General features: G+C 50.7%; 1 protein-coding gene across 2 annotated transcripts in view; it reads left to right on the top strand.

Moving 5' to 3' along the window:
• Wnt7a (wingless-type MMTV integration site family, member 7A) overlaps nt 1-14,066 on the top strand; it is a 47,373-nt gene that overhangs the window by 858 nt on the left and 32,449 nt on the right. For both annotated transcript variants that reach the window (NM_001363757.1, NM_009527.4), the window contains exon 2: nt 1,598-1,824. In NM_001363757.1, coding sequence (NP_001350686.1) covers nt 1,598-1,824 — 227 coding nt within the window. The remainder of the gene's footprint in view (nt 1-1,597; nt 1,825-14,066) is intronic.

Below are 14,066 nucleotides of genomic sequence, written 5' to 3'. Positions count from 1 at the left end.
AGGACAGCACATTTAACAATCAGAACCAAATAGTACGACCAGAGATAGTTAATGGCTAGTCGGAGACACCAAGGAGAGACGCTCTCTAGCCGCCACCCAAAGAAAGCAAGACAGCCGACCCTGGGGTCGCTGGGGTGGGAGCCAAAGAACCCAGGCGTCAGGAGGTGGGGCAGGAGACACTCTAACTGGAAAGTGGAAGCAGGTGGCTTCTTGCGCTGCGTTGCGCGGCCTCTCTTTGTACTTAGGAAGTGACTTGTGTGCAGCACGGTTTTGGGGACGTGGGGGGCTTTAATCATAGACAGAGGTCCTAGCGCCAAAGGGCTACCTTGGGAGGCTTCACACCTGCCTCTCTCTATACACCCCTACTACCTGTGAACCTCCTGTCGCTGCCTTGGGAAGAACTGGACCCAAGGCCAGGGGGCGTGTGTGGCAGACCCTTTGTGTTTCTCCGCCGCCACCCTCAGGGTTCCCACTTCCCCAACCCCACCTCTCTGGAATGGGATTTCAAAACCAAGTGCGCTCTGAGTGGACTAGGCGGCCTCCAGCCCAACCGCGGATCGAGAGGCGGCTTCTGGGCTCGCGCGCTGCCTGCCTGCGGGTGTGTTTTAAGTGTTATTGATTCGCCCGCGTCTGGATGGCTTTTCTTTTCTTTTCTTTTTTTTTCCCCCCCACTTGCTTTAATCTTCATCTTGGCCCGCGCACTACCGCCCTGCGCTCATCCACTCATCCAGCATCCAGGAAGCGAGGTCGGGCTCATTGGCTCTGGCCGCGTTAGGTATTATCTTCTTTTTAATTAGAAACGAGGGGCGGAGACACTAAAGACTGGAGCAGGGGAAAGCGGCAGAAAGTAAAACTCCCTGATTTCTCCGGGACCTGACACCTCATTGGCTCACTAGGGGCTACCCTAGGGGAGGAGGCGGAGGTCAGGGGGCGTGGCCTTCTCTCAGGGCAGTTGGAGGGAGGTCCCGGTTAAGAGTTTCAGTGACTTTGAACCGCTCTGCTGGGTCCGAGGGTTAAGGTCCCCAAGTCCCTTGAGGTTTCTCAGTCTGGTAGGTAAGACTGGCTCCTGTGTCACCTATGTGTGACATATTTGTGGTATTCTAATTTTACCTGGGCTGTTCAGATGACTGCAGTACTAGCCCTGGGAACCATAAGTTCCAAAAGCGATAAAAATGGCACCTCAACATGTGCTTCCTATCGACCCTCTGAGGTGCAGACGGCCTCTCAGAAGCTCTTGTTTAAGCAGTGCAGGCTCTGAGATACATAAGGGGGGTTGTGAACCTGCTCCAGGTTAGAAAGTGAAGGAAGGCTTTGATGGAAAAGGGGCCTGCCCCCTTGGGCACTAGAAAATTGCTTCTCTGAGATTCGGGTCCCATGGTATCATGGCTCTCTGCAGGGACAGGTATTTCCTGGTCATCAGCTAGGTGTTTAGAAGACTTGTGGCCAAAATCCTGCCCTGCCCTACCTCAGACTTCATCTGGACTGTGGCTCTGTGAGAGGTCCTCTGTAGTAGCTGAGAGGACACCACCCCCTCTCCAGCACCTGCTAGTCAGAGCCCTCCTCCAGGTCTCACCCCCTATCTCTGTGTCCCCTCCAGTGGCTTCTCTTCGGTGGTAGCTCTGGGTGCGAGCATCATCTGTAACAAGATCCCAGGCCTGGCTCCCAGACAGCGGGCAATCTGCCAGAGCCGGCCGGACGCCATCATCGTCATAGGAGAAGGCTCCCAAATGGGCCTGGACGAGTGTCAGTTTCAGTTCCGAAATGGCCGTTGGAACTGCTCAGCGCTGGGAGAGCGTACTGTCTTCGGGAAGGAGCTCAAAGTGGGTATGTGATCATCAGACACCCTGCACAGGGTCTTTGGAGCTATAAGGAGCCAGTACCCTTTGGGAGCTCTATGTGATCCCTTCACTTGCTCTAGTTCTAGTATCCTTGATGACTGTATCTTGTGCATGGTTGACTTAGACTGATGTCCAGGACTGCATCTGGAAGCCATGCCACTTTGCTGGTTACAGGCAAAGCTCGGGCACGAACTAATGGCCTAAAATCTTGCTGGCTGATCTAACATGTTTTCAAATGAGACCTGAATTTAAATGTGGGGTGTTTTACCCAAAGGTGTTGCAGCCTCTTTTGGGAAATAGGCAGATCTATTGGTTACTTAATGTGCGTAGGGAATCATTGTGATGGTTAGAGCTGAGATACAACCACCCGAGGGTAAGGTATGAGTGACCTATTCTCTGCCATAGTCCCCAACACTCCCTACTGTGGTCCAGCATGCACAGTCCTATGACACAATCCACCTGATTCCTACAGCATTGCTTGGGGGGAGGCTTGGCATGTGCAGATGTGTATGTATGTCTGAGCACATACACACGTGCATTCAACTTGTAAGGCAGTCATGATGTTTGTGATAGAATGGTTGTAGAGAAAGTCAGTGATCTTCAGGAGATCCTGGGCTGTAGGAAAGAATGTGGAGACATTTTCTTCCTTGTAGGTGTCCAGACTTGGGGGCCAAGATGTCAACAGACTCACTTCTGCACTGTGACCTTCCCTGAGGCACAGGGCAATACAGGTCCCTCTGGGCTGTGCTTATCAACACAGCTCTGCTGAAAAGGCCCCGTTGAATGCTCTTCTCAGCCTTAGCACCAGTATTTGGATGCTCCAAATCCCCAGTCCATTCCAGCATCCTCCACATTCCCCAGCCTCCCTGCTGTCATCTGGGTTCCCAGGCTAGCCCACCTCCTCCTTGCTCCCAGCAGGAAGGAACAATTTTAAAGTAGAAACTAGGTCACAGTGTTACTCTAGGAAAGATCCATTAAAGGGCCTCTTATTCCAGCCAGCAGGAAACCATTGCCCACCTGCTGTTGAGACCTTGGGGTCTTCATGACCACCCAGCCTCATCCTCTTTTAAACACTGCCTTCTCTTAAGGGCCTCAGTGCTTCTGTAGAGATGGGTACCACAGTCCGAAACGTCTGTGTGCACTCAAGGCTCTTGAGCCTTCCCCTGCCCGCTCCCTTGGATCTGCTTCGGCCAACTTCTCACATTATCTCAGTGTGTTCTACCTACTCCAGGAGGGCAGGGGCTCTGGCCAGCTCACAGTGACTGCATCCTTCCCTGCCTCCATACAGTCTTGCCACAGCTCTGCTTTGGTCACTAGACTGTACTGACTATAGAACTGGGCCCTGTGGTCCTCTCCTGCAGAACCCCTTTCCCCGCACTACCTGTCTGGATCTTGGCTACATGAATTTCCTTCTCCCCTGTCCTCTCCTTCTCAACATCAGAATCAGGTTTTTGGGTGTTTTGTTTTGTTTTGTTTTGTTTTGGTTTGGTTTGGTTTGGTTTTTGTTTTGGATGAGAGAGGAGTGGACCAATCTAGCTCAGGCAACAGGATGGTGCTGACACCAAGACTGCAGTTGAAATCCCTGCCTCCCGAGCCTTCTGCTTGTTCCCTTTCATCTTTGTCCTTCTCAAATGTTCTATCCCTCTTCAAACCCCAACACCCAGGATGGCACTCTGACATCATTTTAAACCTGATGGCCTTGCTGGGACATAATGAGCAAATGTGCTACAGATGAGTAAACTGAGACTCAGAAGGGACTTGGCCCAAGTGAGTGACAGGGTCTCCCAGGACAGAGTTCATCTCTTATGGCTTGCTGTTTTAGAATGAGTACAGCCACCCCATGGCCACACTGTGATGATGCCCATTGGGCTGTGGCAGAGGGGATCAGGATGGAGGCACCCCTGGATCATAGCACCCCCCATACCTGGCTGCATACTGTGGGATTAGCCTCAACACAGCCTCCTGTAAGGAGGAGGGATGCCACCAGTATTCTGGGAAGCAACAAAGGACTGGGTTAGAGGAATGCCAGTTAGGACAGGTAAAGCTAACCAGGAGAAAAGATATGACCTAGCAATGTTGGGGTACCATGGAGGGAAGTAGGAGCTAGAGCTCAAAGATAAGGTAGCCCAGACTAAGGAGCTTGAACTTCTAGGACTTAGGGTTTGTTGGAAGATTCTGCCCATAGCCACACCTACCAAAGTATGGGCTGAGCCTTAATCATTGTCATGATTTGATGGTTATTGACCCACCATTGACTTCATATGAGTCAAACCTTTTTCTTACAGTAACCGGTATCCTGTTATCTCTCAAGTTTGGGATTTTTGGGTCCCTCAACCAAGTACCCTCATCCACACCAGCTGATTGCCTCAGCTGACTAGAGCGTCTCCGAGGGGTGAGAATCAGGGGTGAAGTCTCCCTGACGTATGGAGCCCCTCCCTCTGGCACTCTAAACCATAAAGCACACATTGTTGCCTTTGTAGGGACTTCTCAGAAGCCCCACCCTCCGTATCTTTATAGATCCCATTGGCTAGAACTTAGTCACATGGCTTCACCTAGCTGCAAGTGAAGCTGTGAAAGGAAGTCTTGCATGGAGAGCAGCCATGTCATCAGTTCAGGATGTTAGGAGTTCACGTGTAGATTGTGAGGTAGGGTAGGTAGCTTCGACTTCCCTGTGCCGAGGTCTGAAGACTTTCTTTCTCACACCTGCTCACGCCCATCCCAACTGTGATTCTCCATTCTGCCTGAGCTCCCTGGCTCTGCCTTCCCTTCTGGGTGTCTGGATTTTCATACAGAGATCTGAGAAGGCTGTGAGCATGCCCAGACAAGGCCTATTGGAAGTGGAAATTGAAACCAAGTCCAACACACCCAGGTGAAAAGGGGACTGTTGAAATGCCCAAGGAGCTGACAAACTAGGAATGGTGCTAGCCTCAGAACAGCTGGACCAAGGGGACAGACAGATGGCCATTTTAGTCTCAGGACCACAAGTTCAAGACCTCAGGAAAGCGCCTTGGGCTATCTCCAGCCACACTGTGCAAGCCCTGATACTTCCTCTGATTACATAGTTTGACAAGGCTGGACTTTCAGTCATGTCCTTCCCAAGGGCAAGATGCTTTGCTGGCCACCAGCATGAGACCTCCACTCTGTCTGTCTTTCTCTGATGGAGAAGAAGCAAAATGCCAAATCTGGGGCTTAAATAGATGGAGTTATTCCTATCAGAGACTGAGATTCAAGATCAGGGCCTGGCAGTGTTGGTTTCTCCTGAGGCCTCTCTCTTGGACTTGCATAAGCCCCCCTCCCCCAGGTTTTCTCCCCTGGTGCTGGAGATCTAATCCAGGCCTTGAACTTACTAGAAAAGCATTCTACCACCCATGGTAAAGCTGTTTTGTGGATGTGTCCTCACATGGTCATCCTTCTCATGTAAACTCTTGTGGTTTTTTTAAAAAGACACCAATCTCATGGGATCTGGCCCACAATTGACCTCATTTTAACCTAACCACCTCTTTAAAGCCCTCTCCAATTGCAGTCACATTCTGGAGAGCTAGGGGTCAGAGCTTCAGTGTGAGTTATGGGGGACATGACTGAGCTTGTAGCAGCAAGCAATAGCATGGTCTATAACTTGATACAGGTGCTAGAGGGCTGAAAGGGGCCCAGAGATGGGACCCCCAAAGTGGGAAGAGTAATCTGGGTCTAAGAGCAAGGGAAGAGACTGGCTATGACTGAGGTCACAGCCAGTGGGGAAAACCAAGGGAACTATGAATAGGGCTCTAGGAGACAGGAAGACGGCCCAGGTAAGAGGCTTCTAGACAGCGAGTCTTTCCTGAGAGTGGTGTGTGGCATGATATGTTTAGTCAGCTGAGACCTACCCCAGGAAGACCTCCTGGGGCCCTAAGGAGGCCTTTAGCCACACCCATCCCCATCTCTTTCTTCTGTGCCGGGGATTGAACTCAGAGCCTTAATCCAGCTAGGGAAGCTCTCTGCTACTGCTCTCTGCTACTGCTACTGCTCTCCAGCCCCTATCTTCTTAAAAAGTGTGTCTCTTCCTCAAATCCAGTGATGAGTGATGGTCCTTCATCATGGGACCTGACCCTCCCGTGAGTGCAGAGGGTAGAAGGGTGTCCCTTCTGGCTTATATTTTATTCATCACGACACATACACCTCCCCATGACGCTATTTCATTTCAGTTGTAGTTATTGATGACTGTGGCAGAGTCCACCTCTGTCATTCCATAGTGCTACTCACAGCCTCCTCAACAGGACTTCTCAGACCTCTACATTCTCGTCAGGCTGAATGGGCACCCCTCAGGGAGCTCCTTGACACCTGCCTCTATGGTTCATACTTCCTACTGAAGGGAGAGGGTTGCATTTTCTTACCCATGAGCTGCCTCTTCCTGTCTTTTGCCCATTTCTCCATTGCCTTGCAGGTTTCCCCACTGGGCCAGGATGACATGGTAGTACCGACAACACGGAACAGGGATCCAGGGCTTGCCTTAACAGACCCAGTGGGGAGCTTCACTCTTTGCTCTTCTTCACTGAGATTCAAATATGGCCTGGGACTGAAGCAGCCCTTTCTTATGCCCTGTCCTTCCAGTGTAATAGTGAGGCAAGAGTCAGCTGCATCTGTGGCTGCTTTGTAGCAGGGCTTAGACTCAGTAGTGAGTTTCCCATTGCTGGAGGGATTTGTCTGCGCACGTGAGTCAGGCTCGAGACCTTCAGTGTCAAGCTGTGTGTTTTAAGAGTTTTTGGTGCTGAGCTGTGCAGGGCAGCTAGATGTGCTATTGAGTTGGAATCACACATCCAGGTTTCTATTCTGCTCCACCCATGACTTTGGGAGGGCATGCGACATTTCCCCTCTCACTATGCCCATCCAACATGGTCCACCATGCCAGGTGGCAGAAACACCACATGCTACAGGATGTAAAACCCTGGCACCTGTGGGTTGAATCTCAGAGGATCTCCTTTCCCTTTTCAAGGAGTCTGTGCCAATCTGATAGGGACTCAGCTCAGGAGTTAGGGACTCATGCCTTAGGTTCCATTTTGTGTGTGTGTGGCAGAAACTGTTGGTATTGTGGCATGTACATGATCCTGTATTCTAGAGAGGATGGGCCAGCAGGATGCTGGGGTGATGGACAGGGCTACTGATCTGAATTCTTTACATTGACTTCGAATTGTGTCCCCAAATCTGCCTGCTTTTCATCACCTCCTGTTCAAACCATCTTCACACAGTCACTGCCCGGACATCACTTTCCTGATACCCTCCACTCTGGTTGGATCTCCAGTCCATGTGGCAGGGGTTTGGTTTCATGGCTGGTGATTGGGGGAAATCAGTATGTAACACTCTTTGCTCTGAGAGGGCTAACGTATCCACCAGTATCCTAAAGGCACTAGAAATAGCTTAAGCAGCCCCATATAGCCTCCCAGCTGTTCCAAGATATAGTGCTGCGGAGGCTTGCATCCTGGGAATGGCCACTCTTCAGATCACCAGCAAGCGAACTCAGAGTATGATTTGGGGCCACCTGTCTCTCAGGTCCAACATCTTTTCTATGGGTCCAGAACAGGGGCCTTCCTAGTATCTGATGTGGTTGGGGGTTAATGAGATCTGTTTCAGTCAGCATTCCTCAGCAATTCCCAGAAGGTACCCAGGAAACTCAGATGCCAGACATCTCACACAAGGGGAGTAAAAACTCACAGACACGTCTGACATATATTCAGGAATGCATGGCACAGCCTAAGTCCAGAACATTTCACTGCTTCTGAGGAGTGTTTGGTTAAATCCAGGGCTGTTTAATGCTAATGGGCTAAGGTCCCCTCATACCTATTTGCACACGCTACACTCACCTGTCCCACAGATAGAATCTCTGCAATAAAAGCTGGTGAGCAATACCCTAGTCAGCCACAGGCTCTGACCTGGTACTCTTACCATCTGATGGGAACAGATAAAGCCAGGATTGAAGTACACTGTAAGTGGAGGGCTACAAGGTCTGTAACACAGAACTGCCTACAAGGCCACCTGAAGTAGGGGCTGGTCAGGACAGGATGGGGGGGTGGTGGCAGGGATGGCTGATCAGTGCTATTGTGACTCATATAGGATCCTGGATTCTAGAGATGCTGGGCCAGCAGGATGCTGGGCTGATGCACAGGGATGGCAAGGAGGCTTCAGAGAGAAAGGGAGAACCAGGGATCCCAGGTGGTTCTTTGTTTTGTTTTCCTTTATTTTTGAGACATGGTTTCATTTAGCCCAGGCTGGCTTTAAACACACTATGCGGCTGAGGACGGTGTTAAACTTCTCTCCACTCCCAAGGGCTATGGTTACAGGCGTGTTCTGTCATTCCCAGCCTTCCCATGGAAAGGTTCTGCCCATCACATCCAAAGGTTCTGCTCTGACAGGGAGCTGTCCAAGAGATTTGATCAGGATGTTGGGTGGTAATCACATTCTTTGTACACTCAGAAATTTGCTATGTCGCCAGCATTATCAACAAAGAATTGGTGGTTTCCCATCATGTGCTCAGGGGCTGCTACATTCCTTTCCAAATGCTCATGGCCTCTGATTTGGTACCCTCCTGCAGAATTTTTCCAGGGATGGGCACACATGACCTAGGACTCAGCCTCAGGTCCACCCGCCTCTGTCTAGTGCTTGGAAAACTCTGATGCATTGCTCCCAAGAGTGTGTCATCCTTTCTCCCTGGGGTAGTTGTTTGAGCCTTGCACTTCTTTACTGGAGGGGACTATCCACATCCCTTGCCTGAGAACCCCTACAGGTCCCCAAAAGGCTCTGTCTTTTACCCACAGCCTGTGAAAGTGGAGCAGTGTTTGGCTGCTTGGCAGGATGGATGGGAAGTCCTTTCCAGGGAGGGAGATAGAGAGAGGGGCGGCCAGCTCCACTTTCTCTCTGCCTTTCTTAACAATGCGCCATCTTGCCCAAGCAAAAGCCCTTTTCTTTACCCATTCTCGCTTAGAACACAGCCAACAAAGGGCTTTTTGTCTCGTTTGCATTTTTTTTTTTTTTGCAAGCCTCAGTTCATCCTGGATTTTCGCTCTCCTGACACTATTCTTTGAGATGAGCTTTTTGTTGCATGGTCTTCCCAGCTTCCCTATGGTAGACAGTCCAACACACACACACACACACACACACACACACACACACACACACACACACACACTTGTACATGCACACTCACACAATCACTTTCCCACAGTCATTCATTCAACCTGGAGATTTCATAGGTCAATAATCTTAGGTCCCCACAACCTCATGGGGAGAGAAAGAAAACTCAAGTCAGTAAAAAATGCATATGGATAAAGTGCTGCCCACAAATGAAGGGAGAGGACATTAGGAAGGGCCTCAGAAATGAGGACACTGCAGCTATGTCATGGTAGATGCCACTCTAGCCAACAATGCCTCTGCTTTGAGGTATTTACTGATACCTGCCAGGTGTGGGTCAGGCTCCTAACAACCTCTTCAGGAAAATTGTTCATAATTCATAGTACAGAAATGAAAAGTTAACTCTCACGGGGTCTTGCCATGCCAGAAAGCAGAGCCAGGCTGTGACCCCAGGTTACCCAGGCTCTGGGTCCTGCTTTGAAACCACCTGGATACATTTATGGTGCCTCATAGAGTGGCAGAAAGGCACTTAGGGAAGAGTCATAGTGGATGGATGGTGACCATTGGGGGACAGTTAGCAGTGTGCCGTGGCCTGACTCTGTAGGAAGGAGAACCCACAGACAGAGTCTCCTTCCCTGGATTGGGGATTGGAGCAGCAGGTTAGAGTGGAGTGAATCCATCCTTTCCCCATTCCTGTCTCCTGTCTCTACACCTGACTCAGCCTCCCACACATGATTCCTAACCCTTACATCACCTGGCTATGCAGGGAGCCTCTCCTAACTACCGTGTGGCAGAACACTGGGCTGTGAACAGCTATCACACCAGTCTGGCGAGAGCAACCTTTTTCCATCTGCCTGTTTTCCCGATCACCGGACGTTTCTGCTGGTGTCACTGTAGACTGCTCATTCTCTGACCCGTAGGCTTTAAATAGCAAAAGAGAGAAAAAAAAATCTACAATGCACTCTGTGGTTTCCAGTGAGATACCGTAAATACACCCAGATAATATTCCGGTGCAAACCACGGGCAGCGATCGCAAAGGGCGGAGGATGGAATCTTTGGGGCCAGCTTGGACAGGGCTCATTTCCTCTGTCCCCATGGGACTGCTATGGAGCCGAACACAGAGGGCGTCAACCAGGCTCTGGCTCACCTCTCCAGGAACATTTACCCCCTGCCCCCATCCCCTTGCTAACATTCTCCTAGAGGCTCCTGAGGAGCCTCACTGGTCTTCAGGGCAGCCTGCCAGTGGCCTCCTGGGTTCTAAGTTCGCAGATGGGAATGTTGAGGCTCAGGGACTCAGGGTGTGGGCTCAGAGTCACCCAGCTAAGTGTGGAGTAGTGGGAATGGATGGCAAGCACCCTGTCACCCAGGCTGAAATGGAGACACTTTGGCTTGCTTCCCCGGGTTTCTGTGTAGAAACCCCTGATATGTGGCCAGTGAGATTCGAGGGTAAGGTGGAAGGGAGGGAGGGGATTCCTCGATGGGGGCCCAGGGGCTGGTTCTAGTCTGGTCTCTGGAGTCATGGGTGACCTCAGGCAGGCTTTCCTTCTGTCTGTGGCTCTGGGAGTCACTTCTTTGACTCTAGGGACAGGAGAAGGCTCTGCTCAAGACAGGATTCTGACACTCAGCAGGACTCCCTATGTTACCTACTCCGTCTCCTCCTCTGCATCCCTGGCTCACCTGGTCCACACCAGCCAAAGACATGGTCTGGGTGCCCCTGTCTGGGAGACTCTTCTCCTCACAGAACTTTCAAACTCTGACAGCCCCAGTTCTTGTCACTGGGGTGTTTTTATTTTTCCTTGAAGTCCTCAGCTGACAGAGTGATGTAATCTGCTTTCTGTCTTCTTGCAAAGGCAGAGCCACACCTGAATCCCACATCTTAGTTCATCCAGCCTGCAGCACAGTGCCTAGCACACAGTAGGTGCTCAGGAAATGTTCACTGAGGGCAGGGGCTGGGCACATGCTTGGCTGAGATGACAGAGGTCACTGTTTGGATGAAGACCTTTCTTCAGCTACTGGTACTTCAGGTCAGATTCATCACCACAGGGGACAGCTTCAGCCGAGCTGGCACCCACTTACCAGATGTGTGGAAGGTCTGGTGGAGAGGTGGGCTGTGAATTGGTGGGCTGGAATAAGAGCCAGGAGCCACAGGAGAGTGGGTCATACCCTGCAGCCCAGCTGTCAGGGCTTGTGTCTGGGCCTCATGATCTGCCTTCTGTGAAAGGGGTAACAAGGGCCAGTCTGCCTCTCAGAGGTAGGTTGCCTTGGTTTGTCCTTCTCGGCAAGGTGTTCAGACACAGCCTCACCTGCAGCCCATTTCTGAAGATTTGACATACTCTGTATCAATGAGGTGCCATCCGATCCCATCCACCATTGTTGCAGGAGCTGAAGGAACCTCTCAGAACTTCTTTTTTTTTTCTATTACGTATTTTCCTCAATTACATTTCCAATGCTATCCCAAAAGTCCCCCATACCCCCCCACTCCCCTACCCACCCATTCCCACTTTTTGGCCCTGGCGTTCCCCTGTACTGGGGCATATAAAGTTTGCGTGTCCAATGGGCCTCTTTCCAGTGATGGCCGACTAGGCCATCTTTTGATACATATGCAGCTAGAGTCAAGAGCTCTGGGGTACTGGTTAGTTCATAATGTTGTTGCACCTACAGGGTTGCAGATCTCTTTAGCTCTTTGGTTGCTTTCTCTAGCTCCTCCATTGGGGGCCCTGTGATCCATCCAATAGCTGACTGTGAGCATCCACTTCTGTGTTTGCTAGGCCCCGGCCTAGTCTCACAAGAGACAGCTATATCAGGGTCCTTTCAGCAAACGCTTGCTAGTGTATGCAATGGTGTCATTGTTTGGAGGCTAATTATGGGATGGATCCCTGGATATGGCAGTCTCTAGATGGTCCATCCTTTTGTCTCAGCTCCAAACTGTGTCTCTGTAACTCCTTCCATGGGTGATTGTTTCCAATTCTAAGAAGGGGCAAAGTGTCCACACTTTGGTCTTCGTTCTTCTTCAGTTTCATGTGTTTTACAAATTGTCTCTTATATCTTGGGTATACTAAGTTTCTGGGCTAATATCCACTTTTCAGTCTCTCAGAACTTTGCAGACGTTTTGCAAGTTCAAGGAGATGCACTCAGTAAGTGCCCCAGTGAGGGCTTCTTTGGACTGTGCTGGGAAGAATATGGACCATCGGGATTTGGGAATGGCTCAGGTCATGAATAGGGACACCCTGTGACCTCTCAATGCTTCTGGCTGTACCTATGTCTGTGACATCCATCAATACCTTTCTCTGAGCCTCACTACCCCACCCCCAATCCAGGGAAGGAAGCCTCAGAGTACTGGGTGGCTTCTTGAGAATGGGACTTGGGGATCTAGGGCCCTTCCTTGCTAGATCTGCCATCACCTTATTTCCTTCTCAGGGTGCCAGGGTCTGACCTTACTGACAAGTATTAACTGATAACTAGATGTCATCTCTTGACAGAAGTGATGCATTCTGGGGAGAGCTCTAACCATGAGTTTCACATACAGTGACAAGGCAGGTAGCAAGGCAGGGCTAAGGGGAAGTGCTGTCCAGCAAAGGCTTTGATTCACAGCTCTAGTCTATCTAGGTAGGAAACCTTCATTACCAGTAAATTTGGGTATTGTCTTACATTGGGGGCTGTTGCAAAATATAGCGCAGAGACCCAGATGTGAGTCTGTTACCTAGTAGGTGCACAACAAATGTTTCTCCTTGTCCACCTTTGTCTCTCTGAGTCTGCAGGGCCCACAGATGACTGTGTTGGCTCTCTGGTTGTGGTAGACAGGATGGGCTAAGAGGCACATAGCCTGTTCGCCATAGTCTCCACCTCTGCCTGGTCAGACATACCTGAGCCTCAGTCTTTTCATCTGCAAAGTGGGTGTGCTGTCGCTAACTCATTTGATGGCTGTTTATTTATTTATTTTACTTTATTCTATTTTATCTGTATGACTGTTTTACCTGCATGTATATATGGGTACCATGTGCTCGTTTGATGCCCGTGGAGGTCACGAGATCCCCTGGAACTAGAGTGACAGGTGGTTGTGAGTGCTGGGAACTGAACCTGGGTCCCCTGCAAGAGCAGCAAGCACTCTTAACTCCTTAGCCACCTCTCCAGCTGAAGGGCTGTTCTTGAGGACAGTATCCTCTTCACATGAGCTGTGAGTGAGCCACATCCTGTGCACCCCAAGGCTGCTGCTGCTGCTGTGGATCGTCTCCATTCCTCCTCTCCAGGGCAGGCATCTATGCCAGAGTGCTACACTGAAGGAAGTTATATTCTCTAGGGACAGTGGGAACGAGTGACCCGGGACAGATACAGTAAGAAGGGCTATGAGGAAACTAAGGTGGGGGTGGCAGAGGGGGTCTTGGCACCTTCCTAACAGCCCGTGATTGCACCCGTTACAAATCTGGTGTTACTCCTGATCCTTACGGAAGTGTGTGCTAGGAACTGGATGGTGCCTACCTCTCATCCCGTTTGGGTTAGAGGTATTCACAGAGAAAGGACTAAACAAGGCACAGCAAGGCTAGGTGCATTCTTTGAGGTCACACAGCAGCTCTTCAGCATCCCAGAGGGCTGAGCATGGGTGCAAATAGCACCTGCCCTTGAGCACCCAATGCTAAGCGAGGGTAGCTGTCCCTCCTTGCTTCTCAGAGCAGGGGTGCTAAGCGCCATCTTGTCAGGAAGGTAGACACCATGCATGGCCCAGGATCAGACTCCGTGTGGTCAGGTACACCTTTAACTAGAAGTGTGGCTACACTTCCTTTGCCTCAAGGAATGTGAGGGACAAAAGCCATGGCCATAGCTGTAGCCATCATTCTCAACAGCTGACTACCATTCACCACCTACATCAATTTGTGGCTCAGGAGACCCAAGAGAAACAGATGCTCACATGCTGGGTGGCAGGCAGGCACACAGTTACCACAGGAAGCATAGGGCTCACAGGGTGAAGCCAGAGAAGGCTGAGGCTGAGGCTGAGGCTGAGGCTGAGGGCTCCTGGTCACCCCTCAGTTTGCATATGGGTCTGCTTACTTCTTCCACCTGCTGGACTCTGGCAGCAACGACCTCCCCTATTCTGAAGTGATCTAATCCCAGGACAGCCTTTGTTCATATGAGATA

The sequence above is a fragment of the Mus musculus genome, chromosome 6 (genome assembly GCF_000001635.26).
Source record: "Mus musculus strain C57BL/6J chromosome 6, GRCm38.p6 C57BL/6J".
NCBI classification, from domain to species: domain Eukaryota; kingdom Metazoa; phylum Chordata; class Mammalia; order Rodentia; family Muridae; genus Mus; species Mus musculus.
Note: the sequence above shows the minus strand (reverse complement) of the source record. Positions and strands in the feature narration are given on the sequence as shown.